The sequence below is a fragment of the Acomys minous genome (genome assembly GCF_964271855.1).
Source record: "Acomys minous genome assembly, chromosome: 8".
In the NCBI taxonomy this organism is placed as follows: domain Eukaryota; kingdom Metazoa; phylum Chordata; class Mammalia; order Rodentia; family Muridae; genus Acomys; species Acomys minous.
The window spans coordinates 82,456,012-82,475,549 of record NC_140489.1 but is presented as its reverse complement, the minus strand read 5'-3'; the positions used below and the strand labels follow the sequence as shown (position 1 = coordinate 82,475,549).

At 44.8% G+C, this 19,538-nt stretch overlaps 1 protein-coding gene across 1 annotated transcript in view; it reads right to left on the bottom strand.

The window, feature by feature from the left end:
• TPO (thyroid peroxidase) overlaps positions 1 to 19,538 on the bottom strand; it is a gene marked incomplete at its 3' end in the record, with an annotated part of 59,725 nt that overhangs the window by 35,578 nt on the left and 4,609 nt on the right. Inside the window, exons 3-5 of the mRNA XM_084792936.1 lie at positions 16,425 to 16,509; positions 10,912 to 11,063; positions 8,852 to 8,984 (exon numbers count right to left, since the gene is read on the bottom strand). Of these exons, the coding sequence (XP_084649062.1) occupies positions 8,852 to 8,984; positions 10,912 to 11,063; positions 16,425 to 16,509 (370 nt within the window). The remainder of the gene's footprint in view (positions 1 to 8,851; positions 8,985 to 10,911; positions 11,064 to 16,424; positions 16,510 to 19,538) is intronic.

The window sequence follows — 19,538 nt, the reverse complement described above, 5'->3', positions numbered from 1 at the left end:
TCGCACACTGATATTAGGAAACTTTAGTTCCTCGTTCTTACCAATAGATAGGTCATCTGGACAAAAATTAAACAGAGAAATGCTGGATTAACAGATGTTATAAGCTAAATGGACCTAACAGATACTTACAAAACATTTCTCCCAAACACAAAAGAATATACCTTCTCTATATCTTGTGGAACACAAAGCAAGTTTCAACAGGTATAAGAAAATTGAAATAACTCCCTGCATCCTATCAGACTACCATGGATTAAAGCTGGATTTCAACAACAGAAAGGTTACAAATTCATGGAAAGTGATTAACTCTCTACTGAATAAGAAACAGCTCAAGACAGAGAAAAAAAAAATCAGACTTTCTAGACTTGAATGAAAATAGATATATAACACACCCAAACTTATAGGACAGACTGAAATAGTTCTAAGAAGCAAATTCTAAGTGACTACAATTTTTAAAATGGAGAGATCTCTTTCTAGAAACTTAACAGTACACCTGAAAGCTCTAGAACAAGCAAACAAAAAAAGCATATTCAGAAAGGGTAGATGCTAAGAGATAATCAACTCAGGATCAAAGTCAACAAAATAGAAACAAAGGGAATAAAACAAAGAATCCATGAAACAAAGAACTGGTTCTTTGAAAAAATTAAGAAGGTTAACAAACCCTTATCCAAGTTAGCTAACAGGCAGAGAGAACACATTAAGATAAAAGAAATCATTAATGAAAAGGACATAACAACAGATACTGAAGAAATTCAGAGACTTATAAGGACATACTTTAAAATCATATACTCCACCAAACTGGAAAATCTAACAAAAATGGGTCATTTTCTCAATACGTACCACTTGCCAAAGTTAAATCCAGATCAAATAAACAATTTAAACAGACCTTTAACCCTTAGTGAAATTGAAGTAGTCATTAGAAGCACCCCCACAAAGCTCAGGGCCAGAGGGTTTTAGTACAGATTTTTACCAGACTTTCCAAGAGAGAATGACTTATATGATAAAACTTCAAGTCTTTGCAGAAAGAAATTTAAGAAGATATCAGAAGATGGAAAGACCTCCTATGCTCATGGATTGGTAGGATTAATGTAAAAATGGTCATCCTGCCGAAAGTAATCCACAGATTCAGTGCAATTGCCACCAAAATTCCAAGATAATTTATTACCTGTCTTGAAAGGATTATTTTCAGCTTTATATGGAAACAAAGAAAGAAGAAAGCCTAGGCTAGCTTAAACCATCACGAATAATAAAAGAATAAAAGAATTGATGGAGGTCTCACTATTCCTGATTTCAAGTGGTACTACTCCCAGTGATATTCTGCTACTGCTATACTGAGATCAGTGCTTTATTCAGCCATCATCAGAGAGGCTTCCTCCTGCTTATAGATGGGAGCAAACCCTGAGACTCACAGCCGGACATTACACACACACACACACACACACACACACACACACACACACGGGGGCGGGGGGGAGAGAGAGAGAGAGAGAGAGAGAGAGAGAGAGAGAGAGAGAGAGAGAGAGAGAGAGAGAGAGAGAGAGAGAGACACCTTGGAACACCCATCTTTAAATGGAATGTCTCCATCAAATCCCTCTCCTCAGAGCTCAGGGAACCCCGCAGAAGAGGAGACGGAAAGAGAGTAAGAGCCAGAGGGGCTGGAGGACACCAGGGGAACAATTAACCAAATTAACTGAGCAAAGCTGATATGAACCCAGGCTGAGCAGCAAGCATGGGGCCCACATGGATGTGCTTCAGGTCCCCTGCGTATACGCTGTAGCTCTCACTTTAGTGGTTTTATGGGACTTCTGAGTGTGTGAGCATGTGGGCCTCTGGCTTTCTCTTGGCTCTTTTTTGACTTTTTTTTATTTGTCTAACTTTGATGCGATGGTTTTATCTTATTACATTTTATGTTTTGCTGTTATCTCTTAAAAGCCTTCTCTTTTCTAATGAGAGACATCAAGGGAGTAGAACCAGATGGGAGGAAAGTTGTGGAAGAACTGGGAAGAGCAGAGAGAGAGGGGAGACTATAATCAGGAGACATTGTACGAGAAAAGACCTATTTTCAATAATGGGAAAAAGAAAAGAGTTATATTTTAATATCTATCTTAAAATATATGTTATATATATATTTTTAAATGGATATATATGCCCTTAGAATACAGAACTGAAATGAGGAAAGTGATTATTTCTTTGCATGTGTGTGTGTGTGTGTGTTCATATGTGGTGTGTGTGTGTGTGTGTGTTCACATGTGTATCTAGAGCTTTATGTCAGGTACCCTCTTCTATTCCTCTTCACCTTCTACGTTAAGCAGGGTCTCTTGTTGAGCCAGTGCTCCACTCCTTTGGATAAGTTGGGCAAACTATCCTCTTACCATTTTTTGCTCCAGAAATCCCTGGTCCCTGCCTCCTGAGCTTTGGGGTTATAGATGGACCGCCACACTCACCCAGCATTTACATGGACTCTGGAGACCCAGTGGTCACCCTGAATGGCAAGCACTTTACAAGCTGAGCCATTTCCCTAGCCCAGTAAATGAGTTTTAATCTCTTTTGGAGTGTTTCAACACTGTTTTTCCTTGTCCATCCTCTTGTGGATAGAGATTGTAACCCTTCCTTTTCATCATGGAGATGTTCTGCAGACAGTGGGGTGCAGGGGCAAAGGGGGGGACGGTGGCAGTTATGCATTACAAAGAACTGCTTAAAATAACCTTGGAGGGGGAAGTCCTCATTGTTTGCATGTCTGATGCTTCACCTAGGAACATTCCAGAAGAAGGACTAGTTAGTAACAGGCCAGGATGTCTTTTGTATGCCCGGAGAGACAGTAAGTAGAAAACAACTCTATTATTAATACTTCATTGACATCTAGCCCACCAGTGGGCTCAATTTAGAGTAGTGCTTTTAATTAGCAACAAGAAGGCAGCCAGCCTTTTGCACAGATTTGTTACAGTCAGCTGTTCCTTCCTGTAGCTCCCTCCATAAAGTACAGCTCTCGGGAGGCCTTATTTCACCCAGGCAAAACTAACATGTTTACACGGCCTTGCTGTGATTTCTTTTTTTCGTTCTTTCTTCCCCATTTCAAAACTTCACTAGGAGGTCTTAGGTACTCAAGAACACCGGGTTGCTGCTGTGGACACACAATGTGTCACCGGACCTGTACAGCTAGGGTCAGCTGATTAACAAGAGCCTAGGTGGACATTACTGAATGCCTCTTGCTGCTCTGGACCACATGGGAACGCCTATCAGCATGTGCATCCCTGGAGTCGATGCATCACACTGCATTTATCTTCATTAGGCTTGGGTTAATGACAGTATTGCAAACATGCTGACGGCAGCAATGAACAGAAATGTCTCTGCAAGTGCTTTTCAGGGGTGTGGTGCCTGTTCTTCATTCATAGATTCAGTGACCAGGACTTAGGCAGAGGTGCCAGATATTGCTGTCATATCAGTATTCCACATTCTAATGAGGAAGAGGCCCTGTACTTCGGTCTCAAAAGGGGCCGTGAGGCTACTATGCAAGGAGATGTCATTCTGTTTGTTTTTCTGCCCATCTACCCAGCCCCAACGCATAGGAAAAAGCAGCAGAATATCCCTGGGTCATATATGAGATTAGTCTTTCTTTTTACTTCTACATGCATGTTGCTTTCCAGCAGTAAGGTAGGATGAGGTGGAGTGAGGGTGGGGGCTGCTTTGCATGGGCAGGCACACACAGCAGCTCAGCACATCTTAGCAGGCACGCATCCTGGAGTGGTCCAAGAAGTTCACTACCTTCCCAAAAGGTGGCCTGGAAGAGTGAGAAGAGCTTGGTTCTTGATTTGGGGGAATCTCTGGTGGGAGCTGCTTTACTGGACACAATTCAAGCATCCTAGAGGTGGGCTTCTCATTGCTGTGGGCAGTGAGCATGTCGGGGTCTCTCAGATGAGAAACGTGCTTTTCTTTACCTGGTATAAATGTGAGCTTCTTCAAGAGTTTTGAAAAATCTCTCTTCTGGAGCCACTAGTACCCATGTCTGAGGGCTGTACAGGACACCAGCATCAATGGCTCCTCTTCCTTTAAGGTTAATTAGATTGTTCAGGGGGCACTGATCTCACACTGAAGTGAGAAGATTTCTTTTGATGTCTAATGTTTAGTTTCTACATTGTTAAGTGATATCTCCCTTTTTGAATATTTAAATGTGATTTAGGTTCTAAACAGGCCCATGTCTGTAACAACTATTGTTTAAAGCAACTTAATTATCAATTTATAGATTTTTCCCAAAGGAGATGAGTGTGTTAATTTCTCTCAGGGATGTTTCAAAAAGTATTGCAATTTCACAAATTATGTTAAGATGCAAATAAAAAAATAGTGAGTAAAGGAGTGTGTAAGATGTGCCCAGAAGACACACATCTTTGGAAAGGGCTTGCTGTGCATGTAGACGCACAGAAGTCAGCAGGCTACCTCAGAGCATCACACCTGCTGCCAGCTGGAATGGTCCTAATTGAAGCTGTCAGTTATCAGGACTGGATTATCTCACAATGTGTTTGGAAGGCAAACTCAAAGTTTAACTATTATGGAACGATTATAGACACCTGCACAACAAATTACTTTTGATGCGCAGATGGAGTTGGGAGTTCTCCTGGAAACAGAAACACATCCATCAAATTTTCTTTTCAGAGTTTGTCATTTCCCCTAAAAAAAATATTTCTGTGCCTTTAGACTCTGTTGAAGAGAAATGTCCCTCTAGATAAGGAACGAGTACAGGTCAGCCTGTAGGGAAGCTGACATGCTGGCCTTAGCAGAGTTCACCTTTTGTAGATCACAGCAACTGGGAGGCACAGTTGGCTAGGCAAAGGCTAGACTCTCTCAAGTCAACTCTGGTGAGGGGATAATAAGACCATGAGAGCCTAGGTCATCAGGCTCATCACACACTTTGCAGAAGCTGAGAGGCCTGCTCTAATTCTGAGATGCGGTAGTACCCTGAGCTAGTCAGGTCATCTACTTACTGTGGGAACCCTCCAAGACTGGGGACAAGAACAAGGGAGTCAGATGCTGAAGAGTCGCTTCATGGTGACAGTCAGAGTAGTTATCACTGAGCTCCAGAGGACGTGTATGGTTGGTTGGTCACATTCTCATCCATGTCCTTTACCAGAGGCTGGACATGATATCACAGGGTTGGGATGCATGCTCTGCCCTGCCCTGATCTTATCTCTTCCTAAGCTTGTTGGAAGGGTCATACTTCCTCCTCAAGGACCAAGATTTGGATCCCAGGCTGAGCTCTAAGAAGTACCACACATATCTGCATCCACCCTTGCTGCTGTTCCTTCACTTCTCTTAGGGCTCCACGTGTCCCTTCTTTTCCATTTAGTTTCTTAAGTAGAAAACTGCTTTCCAAGGTAGGTGGACATCCCTACTCCTAGGAACTACTTAGAAGGAACTACTGAGTGGGCCACTCCCTAGCCAGGGGATCATGGTCTATGTAAAGCCGAGAAAGCCAGCCAAACAGCAGCAGACCCTCATGGACATGGCTTGTTTGGTAATCTATTTTTGTTAGAAGAGCTGCTTCCCCTCAATTATCTGGGGCTCACATCCCTCCTCTGTGTCTGTGGAGGCACATGTTTAACACAGTGCTTGTAACATGGTATCTGCTCCACTCCAACCATATATTTAAGTCTTTAGGAGAGAGGCATGACCCTGAAGCATCTCATGCTTGGGATCCCTCCACAATGCCAAGCCTGGATGAAGAGGATGTTTGTCCATCCCACTCAGCATCTTTGCCTCTCCAGCTACTGCCTGGAAGAGCACTTCCTTTTCTCCCCCTTTCAGTGGGAGCTTACTGTCTACTGAAACACATCAAAGGCTTCTGTTTTTGGCTGGATTTTAGGTAGCTTGCTTTCCTCTTTCTAGAATATTTCTTAAAGACTGTTTTAAAAAGATGAAAGGATATCCATGGTTCCCACTGGTAGGTGCTGAGCTATGTGGGGTTGGGGGTAGGAAGCAGATATGGTTCTATAAATCCTGAGTGTGAAGAACAGCCATCACTTCCTTAGGGCTTCATGGGTAAAGCTGAAGGCTCCTGGTAATGAACCCTCATAAAGGGAAAGGCTCAATAGTAAAATGACAGCAAGGGTTAGAGAAAAAGCCTCCATGGGTAGGCAGAACACACTCAGGTGTGATGAACAATTCTGAAAGACAACTACTGGATGGAAGGGCTGAGAATTTATCTATCTTCTTAGACTCCAGATCCCTCTAGGTAGGCAGTTCTAGGCCTCTAAACTCTACCCACAGGGAAGTTGCTAGAGGGTGGACCCAGCCTTTCTCTGTGCCTTAAGAATTCCTGCACCCGAGGCACAGTTTTCAGTTTCTTAAGATGCAGGTTTGTTGTATAAGCTCCCTGGTAAGTAGTACTTAAGGGCTGTATTTTCAGGGAAGGAAACAGCGGCCAGGGAGGGAGAATGCTACTGTAGCCACGTGGCTCTAACCACTTCTGCCATGGAAGTCATTGGTGCTCAGTGGAGCTTCAGCTGGCAGGAAGAGGAAGCAACAACAGTGGGGCAGCCAACCGGAGTTTCCCAGGGACTAGTGGCAATCAAATCAGCAAGAACGTACAGTCAATTAAAATTAGATTGCCTACAAAGACATGTTTACAGGTGATGGTGACTGGGGAAGGAGCTCTGCTTTGTCTCATTCCTCACAGCTACCTGACCGTAGCTCCTTGAGTGGAAAAAGCCAGTGTCCAGGTGGTTATGCTTTGCTGGTGAGATCCACACTGGTTTTCAGATTATGACCGAAGTCTTTGTTTCTGTTGGATTCTGTTTTTCTAGTAGGGTTAAAACCTCTGTGATTAGATGTACCTCTTCCCCTAATTACCAGAGTTCAGCAGTGAACCCTCACATACATGGGGATCCTTGGCTCAGGATAAAGTATTAGTTGTTGAAATACATTAGGCATCATCTATGTAGACATGCACAAAGCTCTCCTCGGCGCCCACTACAAATGAGGGACCAACAGGTAAGACAATGGAGCAGAAGCTCCCTCTGACGATGGTTAGTGTTGATCATCAACCTGAAATGATTTAGCATCATCTGGTAGATGCCTGTGGGGGGAAAACTGATGTGGGAAGACCCATCTTGATTGGGTATAAGACTGTCCCTTAGGCAGAGGATCCTGGACTATATAAAGGAGAGAAAGCCAGCCAAGCACTAACCAGCGTTCAGTGCTTTCTTCATTCAGGACTGTGGGTACAATGTGAGCATCTGCTTTATGATCCTGCCGCACTGACTACCCCACAATGACATAGCCCAGATTAGATCCTCTCCCCCTTGCATTGGTTTTTTATGGAATCTTATCATCATAATGGGAAAAGAAACTAAGAAAACCTCAGTGTAACCCACTGAGAGAAAATAGGACAATAAGCAATAGTCTCTATCTTAACAAGAGCTGGGAAACGAGAGGATGTACCAGGTGAACTTTCCGTAGGCAAAACCATGAGGTTCCCGCCAAGGCTAGTAGGCATTCCAGAGAGATCCCCCAGCTACATACATGGTAGGAACTCTGGGCTGGAGAACCCAGAGAAGGCTGTACAAATGTGACCAGGGGCTGTAGATACAGCAGAGACAGAAGACCAGCTCGGGCTCTGTAGACAGAGGCTGAAGTGTGCGGGAAGCCGAGCCTCACTGGGAATCGGGAGGGAATGACCTAAGAAGGAAACATCCTGCTCCTGCCTGGATAAGTGGTGACCCAGGAGCTGGGAGGCACACTGCTGAACACAGGGGAGATGTGTCAAAAGACATGATGAGAAGTGGCTTGATCTGAAGCTACATGCTAACTGCAGAAGCAGACTCTGACAGAGGCAGCCAGAGTCCTGGGAAGAGGAACCTGTCCAGCTGAAAGGGGTTAGCAATAGTGTGGGTGTGGCCACATTAGTACCTTGGACATAGAGAATCAAGCCCGGGAAGCAAGGCCAGCCAGGATACATGGAAACTCTCTAACAGCAGTCCATCGGAGGGCTGGAAGAACCCCAGAAACAGCTGACATCGACTGGCAACTGAGCAGAAACAACCTAGGAGGAGATTTGATAGAGTGTATGCAATGTCCCCCTCAAGAGGCTTGCTGCCTGCAGACAGTGGCTCTCACCCACACTCACTCCACACACTTCTTGGGTGTTCATCTAGCTCTCTACCCAGCCCTGATACGCAGCACTGTGTAGACCCAAGGCAGGACTATGCACCTCCACTATATACGGGTGTAGGATTGGGAGAGGGTAAAGGAAAGGGTTAAAATGGAGAAACATGAAGAAAGTGGTCACAGCACTGATGTAGCTGGTTGGCTAGACTAGGTGGGATGCCTCCAGAAAACTATACTGAGCTAGGATCTTGCTCTGAAGCTAAGTGATGGGGGCGGGGTGGGGTGGGATCGGGCATTGTGATGATTTGTATCTAACATAGGGCACATACATAGAGGGAAGCAAGAGCTACATGCCACAAGGGCTGATGCCTTGTGGCAAAGGGTCAAATTCTTCCTTTGGTGAAGGTTGGTGGGAGGAAGCAGACAGACCTGGTAATACACTAGAGACAGGCAGGAGATTTGGAGAGATCAAAGATGCTTTCTAGGTATCTGGCTTGAGACGTCAGGTGATGGTAATCCATTCTGTGATTGAGAATATGAGAGTGAGGCAGAGCAAAAAATCTCTCCTTTGTCATCTCTATCTGTAGTGCAGGGCAGCATGGGGGTAGTGATGCCAGGTAGTTGGAGTATGGGAGAATGGGGTACATGAAGTGGTGGATGGTCACAACTCAAGGATCTAGGGCCTACAACATGATGTCTTGTAGTCATGATCAAGCCCATGAGGGGCCCATGATGGTAGAGAGTCTTCACACCGTACCTGTTGTTGCAAGCCCCTGTGATGGGTCGGTACTTATTCGCCAGGCAGGTGTCAGGACATCTTGGTGGCAGCATGAAAGGCAAGCATCCTGACAGGTTGGCGATTGTGCCCAGAATGTCGGCTGATAGGGCATCTGCAGAACAGGACAGAGGAGACCGTGTATGACGTCTACACCAGATAAACTTCCTGTCCAATATGGTAGCCGCCATCGTCTCAACATCCAAGTCTGCACTTCCTGTTCAGCCTCGTCACTGTTCTGAGAAAACCTACCATCCCCCACTCAGTCGTACATCCCTTCATTCCTTCGCTCAGTCTCCTCAAGCATCTTCAACGCTAGGAGAGTGGGGTTTTGTTTACTTTTTGCTTTGTGCTGATTCAGAAAAGCAAGCTAGGTGCCATGCAGCTCCAGGAAGACAAGGCAGTAGGCTACTTCTCAGATATGCCCACCTTCTCGTGGGACACATGCCTGCAGCCAGCTTGTTATATCTGTACAACAAGACATTCCCATCTCACAATTACCCAGGAGAGAACTAAGAGAGGATGCGCATCCTCCTGTAGAGACCCACTTTGGTTAAGCTTGCTAATATTGCTCATTCCTTCTACTATAAAAGCCTTTATTTTTTTGTTCTCCTATTGATTCTTTTCTCTCATAAATTCCTCTAGATTAGCGCCTCTGAAAACAGTCTTGTTTGTTGATGTTTACTGTTTTTCTTGAGAATTTTGTCACTGTTTATGTTATTCAACAAATCAAGGTAAGGAAGCTCAAAGATCACCTATAAAACTGTGATGAATATATATTGATGAAATTGAGATGCTCCCTAGGGAAAGAAAATCCAACAGGAATGCATGCTATATTCAAATAGAAGAGAAATGGAGCAAGCATCTCAACGGTGAGTATTTCATTTCAGGCCACAGTGAGCAACCTCAAGAGGGTTTGCTTATACCTGTATGAGGGCTGTGTGGTTCTTATTTGCTGGAGCACAGCAAACAAAATCCTGTAAAAAGACTCAGATGACTGAGCTTTTGTTGGTCAACAACCAGATGTTCAGAACAACCTGGTGCTTCTACCCAGTGCACTTACTGTTTGTTTATGGATGTGTGACAGGAAGTGTATCTGGATTGGCTCACTTTCCTTATATCTTAAATGTTCTGGAGTGGCTAAATCTATATTATTTATGTTAAAATATCCTTTAGGGTATTTCACATATATCAGTTTCACATTATGGCCTGTCTTCCCAATGTGCTCTCACTCTCACCTGGCCTGAGAGCCTTACAACAGGAAGCAGGAGCCAGTAGGCTCCCATCCTGGAGACAGGTCATCCCACCATCACTTCTACCACTGTCTAAGATGATGTCACTACTGGACAGGGAGCAGTGTCTGTAGAAAGGTCTTTCTATGTGGGCTGAAACAAAACCCTTTTCAGGATGACTTTATGGTTGCTATAAAAATCCAACTCAACTAGTCAGCATAGGATCTGAGCACTGTAGTTAATACTGGTTTAAATGAGTTCATCTCATCAGGCAAAGCAGCATTAGATTAACTTAGAGATCAAGTGTCTCGCCACTCCACACTGAAAATAAATCTCACCAAGTTTGCTAAAACGAAAGCTTATTTTTGAGCGCGGCACCACAGAAATTACGTTGCATCTCTGGATAGTACCCACTTTGGCTTCCGTATCTTAGGGCCACAGCCGACTCCAGGCTCATCTCATTTTTGAAAAGCCCAGGCCGCTGTCACATTCCTTGGGTAACAGACTGTCAGAAGGCCCTGGCTACAAACTGGGAAGTTGAGGCTCTTGTCCAGTCCTTTGCTTGCTGTGACAAGGCACAACCTGAGTGCCTGTCTCCTTAGAGAGCCCCTACAGCTGAACGTGCTTCCCAAGTTTCATGAGGTGGGAAGGCTACAGGAAATTCCCCAATATATTTGAGACCATAAAAGGCGTGTTTAGATGTTTCACCAAATAGAATTTGAGTGGGGGAGAAGCTGCATTTCCCAGAATAACAGAAATAAGAAACTGTGAGCAGGTTTAAGCAGAGGCGGAGGCTTGTGGGCTGCTTACCCGTGGGGAACTGCGACCTTCCACGTTTCATGGCTTGTATCGATGTTTCCATGATTTCTGCTGCTCGGGAAACAGCCCCACTGGTGGACTCTGGCAGCTTGGATAAAGAGAGAAGCTGGGCTGGGGAAAGGACTTCCCTTTTCTTGAGGTTTCTAGAAGACAAGGAGACTTAGGTTAGACGTGGCTCGAGGGGCACTCGGTTCGCAATGGTACTTGATGAACAAGCATGTATGCACTCAGATTTGATTTCCAGAACCTATGGAAGAATCTGGGCATGGTGTCGTGTTCCTGTATTTCCAGTGCTGGGGAGGTAGAGGCAGGTAGATCTCTTGGATTCCTTCCAGCCTAACTTAACTGGTAAGCCCAGGGTTCCAATGAAAGATCAAATTTCAAAATACAAGGTATATGGCTCTTGAGGCTAACTTCTGGACTCCTCATGCATGTACATATGAACATGCAAACATGCATTCCCCCATCTTTCTTCTCCCTACCACCAACACATCTCCCACATATGCCTACATACTCAATAAATAAATAAGCGAAACATTCAGTAAGTGAGTGTGCATACGATGAAATGTGGCGCATACAAAGAAAAAGCCTGCACAGTTCTGAGCCACAGCATTGCTGGGGTCAGGTAAAAGGGATAGAACACAGCTACAGAGTATCAATTATTAGATGCTGGAAAAAATGGTCATTGTTTTCTCTTTATAAAAAATCGATATCTGAATTGATTCTCTTTAGCAGTTCTTTGGTTTTCATCAAAACCTATGCAGGGCAGTCTCAGCTGGAGAGGGAGGCTCACCAAATGCTCCAGAGTCTGAGGGTCTGACGCCAGGCAGAACCCTGAAGCTGGCACAAATATCCTTTCCTGCTGCCAACTGCCCCAGATGGTCCGAGGTCTATATCACTGTGTACTTTGGGGAAACAGCCCTCTTCTCAGTGTTATCATACTGTGAATAAGTGGAATGTCTACATTTTCCATGTATTAGTAATAGCCTAAAATACACACTGATCTCTGAGCATAAGTCATGTTTCAGATGCTCCAGTGCAGTGACATCATACTTTGGTCTGAAAATGTGCCAAGAGGGGCTGCCTACTCTTTCCACATAACAAAACTAGTTACTTCAGGTAATGGCCAGTGTCTGTTGTAGCCATTTCTATATCTATGTGTATATCCAAACAGCGTGCATTATATCTCAAAATATACAATACCAAAAAACCATTGAAAACCTCAGAAAATAAATTCCATAATATGACAATTATGTAGGCAAGGAATTTAACACTTAATTCACACTACCTGAACAGCTTTTATAAGGTAGATGTGACAGCCGCAATGTTGAAATACAGGTACACTGAACTCACACACACTGGAAATGAGTGACTCTGTTTACCAAAGTTCATGATATAAAATGTGACATGAAATACTCATATTTTTTTTTACATGCCCACATATTTGTAAAAGATCCAACGAAGTCCTGAGCCCTGAGGAGACAGGTTTTCCTACTTGTGCACTATGACAGGAACTGATCAAAGCTTTGTGGGCTTGAGGGCAGGAGACCCCAGTTCAGAAGTAGAGGTCATCGACACTCACCATCAGTGGGGCTACATCTTCCTGAGGTGCCAGTGGTAGACAGAAGCACGGCCCCTACAGATAGAGATATTTCTCTAAAATTTATCTGGGCAGAGGACGTTGCTAAGGGAAAATGTGGTGTATTGATGTTTGTACTGTGAGCACCGCTTCTGATGTTCATCTTTGTAAACAGGGTTATTTGTCTTCCTATTTAGTGGTCAATGAACTCTCTCCCTTGCTGCTTGAGCTGCCTTGTGGAGAAAGACTGTCAGTGTAACAGCCTGTTGCTCCCTATCATGATGTCACAGCCAGCCACTGAATACGCCACAGACGCTGCAACAAATACTGCAGCTCTGCTTCTCGCCCCAGCTCCTGAAGGCACTCTATTCCAGGCCTTTTGCTGCCGTGAGCCCTGATGAGCATTTTCTACCTCATTAGAGGGGCACTTCTCTTGCTGTTCTAGCAGAACTGTTATGACTGGTGCTGGGGCAAAGGGCACAGCGGGTCCAAAACACAAGCCTTGATGGCTCTGTGTGGTGCTAGGAATGAGGATGACTTGAGTAGCCAGTTACCTGACTGCTGAGGAAGCAGCAGAACAGCTTGACAGCCGCTAGGGCAGCAAGAAGGAACAATGAAAAGATGTTGAGCGAGTGGATTGTTGAGACAGAGGAAGGACAGGTTTTTAAGAAGCCAGAGAAGAGAACCTGTAGATCCTGGTTGCTAGAATATTCTCAAGAAGTCATCAATTCCTTAAGAGTCAAGCACCTCAGACTCTAGGCTGAGAGCTACAATACTGGTTCCTGCCACAGGCTAAACGTCTAAAACTCCAGGCCTGAAAGGTACAATTGTAGGTCCTGATACCCGAGACTCACAGGGACTCTCACTAGAGGGCGCCACTCACGGCTGCTTCTACAAGCCCAATACACTTGCTCACTGCTGCCAAAAGGGAAAAATGAAAGCTTCTAGAGATGGGAAGTTGAAGAGCTTCTCCTTGCCTGCCCAGAATTCCTATGTGGATAGAGCAAAAGAACTCTTGGCTGGCTGATTGGTGATGCCAGTACCTTGCCCTGTTCAGAGGTGAACAGCACTAGACTCAGGCTGTCTTTGTGCCTTGACCTCTAGGCTGGACATTCTAGCCCTCACAGCTTGCTGATGATAGTGGTCATTATCATTGGGATCAATGCCTTTATCTTCCTCTGGTTGTCCTCTTAGCTACCACACAGCTCTTCAACAGGACTGGCCCTCCCTGGTGGGTTACCTCCCCTCATACTCAGCCTGCCCTGTGCTCTGATCTTAGGGGCTTGGTGGGGTGTTTTATCAATGCCCAGCCAGCTAGCTGTCTATATGCTGCTGCCTCTAGGGAAATGCAGAGCTGGCAGCTCTGTGTGTCAATCCTCCAATCACAGTGAAGGTCTCCAGCCATCTTGCAGGGCTCATATTTAACAGTCTAGCTGCAGACCCTGGGAGGGTGTTCAATGAGAAGTGTGTGTCCTTATATTTGCAGAAGGATATTGATTTTACACTTGCATTTTGGGGACTCTGTGTTTAGCTGGCTCAGCATTCCTCACATGAAAAGCCAAGGAGGAGAGCCAGTGTCAGATTTATGCTCTCTTTAGTCCCTTCCCCCGCCCCCCCCCCCCCCACTCCCGGGGGTTTGAGAAGTGGAGGATGCAGCGCAACAGTGTCGGCCTAATTACGTCATTCTGCTGCCGGGCAGAACCTAGAATATCCTCAGTGTCAGCAGCCTGGGATGATGTCATCTGAGCACAGATAATCCAGGTGAGTATAGCCTGGAGCGCACGGGCAACCATGAATCAGAAATTGACTTAGAATGCTGAAAGGGAACGAATTTGTCCCTCCAGGAAGTGGTAAGGATGTGTGTGGTTCTGGCACTTTGTGCTGTCTAGAGCTTCCTGTTTCCCCAGACCCACTGCCTCTCAGCAGAGAAAAAGCAGGGAAAGTAGTCTTTCTGCAGTCTTGGAGGGATATAAAGGAGAGAGGGAGAGAAAGGGCCACCTAATAAAATATATAGATATAGGTTTTAGGTTTTGTTCTGTAGATGCACAAATGAAAATTTGAAACAAAAAAAATCTTATCTTGGTCTCCTGAGGACTCTTGATTCAAGAGAGCCGAGGAGTTGGTGGCTTCACTACAATGGGTCCAGAAAGGGCTGAGTGTAAGGTGTCCCCCATACAGGGGTGTGGAGCTACTTCCTACCAGCACGTCTGACCTAGATGGCCCAGCCCTGACTGACAGCAGGTTCTATCCACACTTGCCAGTTTTTAGACTTGGCTCTACTTTCTACTGTAGAAGCACAGGCTGCTGACCACAGGCGAAGTTGCCATGCTGTCAGCACAGCCTCACGCCTCTTCTTCCCCTACTGGTGCAGTCACGGCGCTCCATGTCATCAGGTGTAGGTCCTACACTGACGTTGACACCATGAGACTCTGAGGTTTATGACATTTTCTGCCACCTCTCCCACCTCCAGTGGGTAATTTCTCTGGCTCTAAGAATGCCAGAGCATCCCACATTACTGAAAACTCCCTTTCTTTTCTAATGATTCCATCAGTTCATCTGCTCAGGGAATATTGTTTCCTCATTCTTCCACCTTCAATTAAAAAAAAAGTCAGAAACAATTTTTCTGTAGCAAATGTGGAATAATGAAACAATTTTCTACTTGGAATAATAGAAATTTGAAGTAAATCAGAAGATGTTGAATAATAATTTGTATCCTGAGAGATGTTGTAACTTTTCACCAACCTCCAATAAAATGACACGCTTGTGAAGGCAAAACCTTGTATGTCTGTTGTTAGCATACCTGCCACCAGTCTGCCTAGCAACCCATGACATCATCACCTACCCACCACTAGGTGGGCCAGCTACACAGGGTATAAAAAGGGCAAACACCTCATCTCCCTTTCTTCCTCTGTCCCCCTCTTTCTGTTCCTCACTCTTGTTCTCTCTCTCTCTCTCTCTCTCTCTCTCTCTCTCTCTCTCTCTCTCTCTCTCTCGTGCCCCTCCTCCTTTCTTGCTCTCCCACACTTCTACAAATAACCTTCTCCATATCATATCTTTTGCCTTGCCTCTTATTTTTCATATTTAACACATGTGATGTTTTCTAAACATCTAATGAGACACCATGATGCCATTAGAATTGGTGTCTGTCACATATTTAAAAGTGTAATGTCAGGGGCTGGAGATGTGGCTGAGTTAAGGGCACTGATTCTTTTCTAGAGGACACAGACTCTCAGCACCCACACAGGGGTTCAGAACTGTCTATAAGTCTAGTTTCAGGGGATCTGATGCCCACTGCAGGCACAAAACATGCACATGATGCTTAGACATGCCTGTGAGTAAAACATGTACACACATACAATACGATTATAAAACATTTTATTCAAAAATTTAAAATGAGCTGGGAATGGTGGTGCGATGGTTGTAATCCCAGCACTCAGGGAGGCAGAGGCAGGCAGGGTTTTGTGAGTTTGAGGCCAGCCTGGTCTACAGCGTGAGTCTAAGACAGCTAAGGCTACACAGAGAAATCATATCTCAAAAAACAAAAAACAAAAAAATTATTAAATAAAAATATAAAAGAGTGTATGAGGTCAATTATTTTGAGAAAAAGTGATGATCAGATTGGGGCTCGGTTTCTATGCTTGAGGTAGTGTCATGGTGCCATTACAGTGGATAGGCACCAAGCCTGAGTGCACAGCATCCCTTTCTCCTTAATGCCTCCTATTCCTGTCCAAGCCCCAGACTCTGTTATTATTGCACTTTGAACTATGGTTAGACCACGGGCTTTTGATCCTTGTTTCTCTGCACAGAATTTTAAGACTAAGCATTGTTTTTCACTGCTGCCAACAACAACGGAACCATGAGTCACCTCACGTGAGCTTCAATGCGTCGATTGTAGAAGTGGGTAATGGTGAACACCATCACTCACCTTTTCATGGTGCTGTAGACTGCGTTGTCCACCATGAGCTGGCTCGCTTCCACAACACTGATAACATGGGACTTCCTGGTCTTCCCTAGAATATAAAACACCGCACCATCAGAACAGACCCCCCACCCCCAGTGCAGCACCTCGGCCAGCTTTAGCTTTCTTCTCAAGGGAAGATGGCCATGGTGACCACCATGTAGTCTCTAGAAATGGACAGAGTATTGGGATGCCTTTGAGCATTAACATCTAAACAAGAATGAAACAAATTGCATAAAGGTAAACCAAGTAACCGCATATTCCAGACACTGTATCAGTGAGAGAACTTTGCAGCATTCAGGCCCTGACAGCATCTACCTTTGATATCTGACGCAAGAAGCAGCAATAAGATGTAGAGTCTGAGACGCTTGAGACCACGTCTTGGGGCAGAGTGTGACTTCTCATTTTCCTTCTAAATGTACCTTGCTACATCCAGTTCTCATTTGCATTCCTGAATTGACCAGATGGGGGAAAAGCACTCATTCCTAGACTGGGAGGGCATTGCTGGCCTGCCAGCAGGGAGGCTGTACGTCTGGGCTCTAGCGTCAGGATACTACACCTGGTTAAGGTGTGATGGCTGAGTGGTGTTGGGACATTGCATTCTGCTCAGGGCTGTCACTTGAGCATGGTCATTTCTTGGCTCTGTTTATACACAAATTGCTTGGCTCTCTGTGGAGGACCTGCTGAGCCCAGAGGGTCCATAGAATAATGGATTTTTGTTTTTTGTCTATGGCACCGGCTTCTCTTCCTTGCTGACCCTTCCCCTCCTCTGTGACATCTTTCAATCCTCTGGATTTTGTTTATCTTTTATTCTCCCCCAAATATTCATCTTCAGCTTGAACTTCCTCAGTGTCTGTTAGAGTTCATGGCCTTTGCAGTGGTTTAAATAAGAATGGTCCCTACAGGCCCATATGTTCGAATGCTTGGCCCCCAGTTAGTGGAACTATTTGGAAGGAGTAGGAGATGCGGCCTTGTGGAAGTGATGTGTCACTGGGGATGGATGTGGATGCTTCAAAAGCTCATGATAGGTCCAGTCTCCCTGCTGTCTTCCTTCTGTCTTTGTTTCTCTGTCTCTGTTTCTCTCTCTTCTTGCTGGATTAGGATGTACAGCTCTCAGCTGCTGCTCCAGCGCCATGCCTGTCTGCCCACCATGATGGTCTTAGACTAATCCCCTAAAACTGTGAAATGCTTTCTTTTGTAAGTGTTGCCTTGGTCACCGTGTCTCTTCACAGCAATAGCACAGTGACCGAGACAGCTTCTGATAGTTTGTCTGGAGTCAAGTGCCACTGGAGACACTTGAAGATGTGTTTATTTTCCTCTCACTCTTTCAGTGCCATTTGGGAAGTGCTGTATACCCCATCACTGAATGGGAAAAATTATGGCTGACACATCTCACCTTTCTTTTGCTCCTGTTGTCAGTCAGGTAGTTTTCTTTCCCTTCCCCCCCCCTCCTTTTTTTAAGATTTATTTATTTATTATTGTGTATTCAGTGCTCTGCCTGCATGTACACCTGCATGCCAGAAGAGGGCATCAGATCACATTACAGATGGTTGTGAGCCACCATATGGTTGCTGGGAATTGAACTCAGGACCTTTGGAAGAGCAGGTGGTACTCTTAACCTCTGAGCCATCTAAATACAGACCTGTGGGGCTATGCCTCTCCTCACAACACAAAGACCCTGATACCCCAGAGTGACATCCACACTCCTTTCCATGGAATCCAAGACCCTTACAATCTAAGAGGACCAGGTTTACTTTTCAAAGCTCTGGGTGTAATAACTTGGTTCCCCCTTACCTTAAAATGTATCATCCTCCGGCACTAAAGAAATGGATTGGTGAATAAAAGAACATTTGCTACAGAAGCATTAGAACCTCAGGTTGGATCCCAGTAGCCATGGCAAAGTTTTGCATGGCTGCTTGCACCTTTTGCTGCAAAGCTACACAAGACAGGGACAGGAGGGCCACTGGGACTCATTGGCTGCCAGCCAAGTTTCAGGTTCAGTGAGAAGACCTGTCTTAGGGTAAACATGTGGCGAGTGATGGAATAGCAGCCCTGATGCCCTCTTCTGGTCGAGTGATGGAATAGCAGCCCTGATGCCCTCTTCTAGCCTCTATAACAAACACGTGGGCACAAACACCCTTACACACCTGTGTACACCTCCTGCGCCCCTCCCAAAGTACCTACTTAAAATATCCAACTCATTCTTTCTTCCTTAACAAAATAATGGCCCTCTGAGTGGGATGCAGCGGAAGAAAATGACCAGTTCTTCACTCGGTGCCCTATACACTATGAATCTTAAGAGGGCTAGCCCACATGGTCTCTACCTCTTTGGTACCCAGTTGGAAACTGGACTTAGTAGACACTTTCTATTCATTACATAAGAGTTAAATAATTTAATAAAAAATTGTGTGTGTGTGTGTGTATGTGCATTTACTATTGTATTGAGTAGTAGCTGCCATGAAAGAATGTGTTATTGACCAATGCTTAGTTGATATTTCAATTAAAATAATCATATATTTTAATTTGCTATATTATAAAATATTTTTACCAAATTTCAAAGAAAAGTTTACTATTTTAAGTTTTGTCTTTGAACCCCAAGATTTTCCTATTGAAAAATTTCCTGCAGAAACACTTCTTATCTATGATAAGAACAGTTAAAAAAGTCTTTGTGGAACTGGATAGATTTTAAATTAATGATATTTTGCATAAATATCATTGGTGTCTCATTCATTCAGAACACAGGAGAGAGTCTTCCCTTGCGCTTCGTAGATGAACTTCCTGGGGCCAAATAAATAAGACCAACAAAAGAAGGATAAACAAGAGGAAAACTGGCAGCCAGCAAGCCTTAGTCTGTGTGCTGACATCCCATGGGAGCTGCCAGAGGCAACTGACAGAGCAGAGAACTCAGCTAGAAAGGAAGGAAGGAAGGAAAGAAAGAAAAGAAAAAAGGAGGGAGGGATGGATGGAAGAGGGAACAGGTTGTTAATTACTAGGGAGCACGCTGTGAAGGGGCTGATAAATGGGGATTGCCCCCAGGCAGCTGGCAGCTGGCTTTGTAATGTGGCTTCCTGAATGTCTATG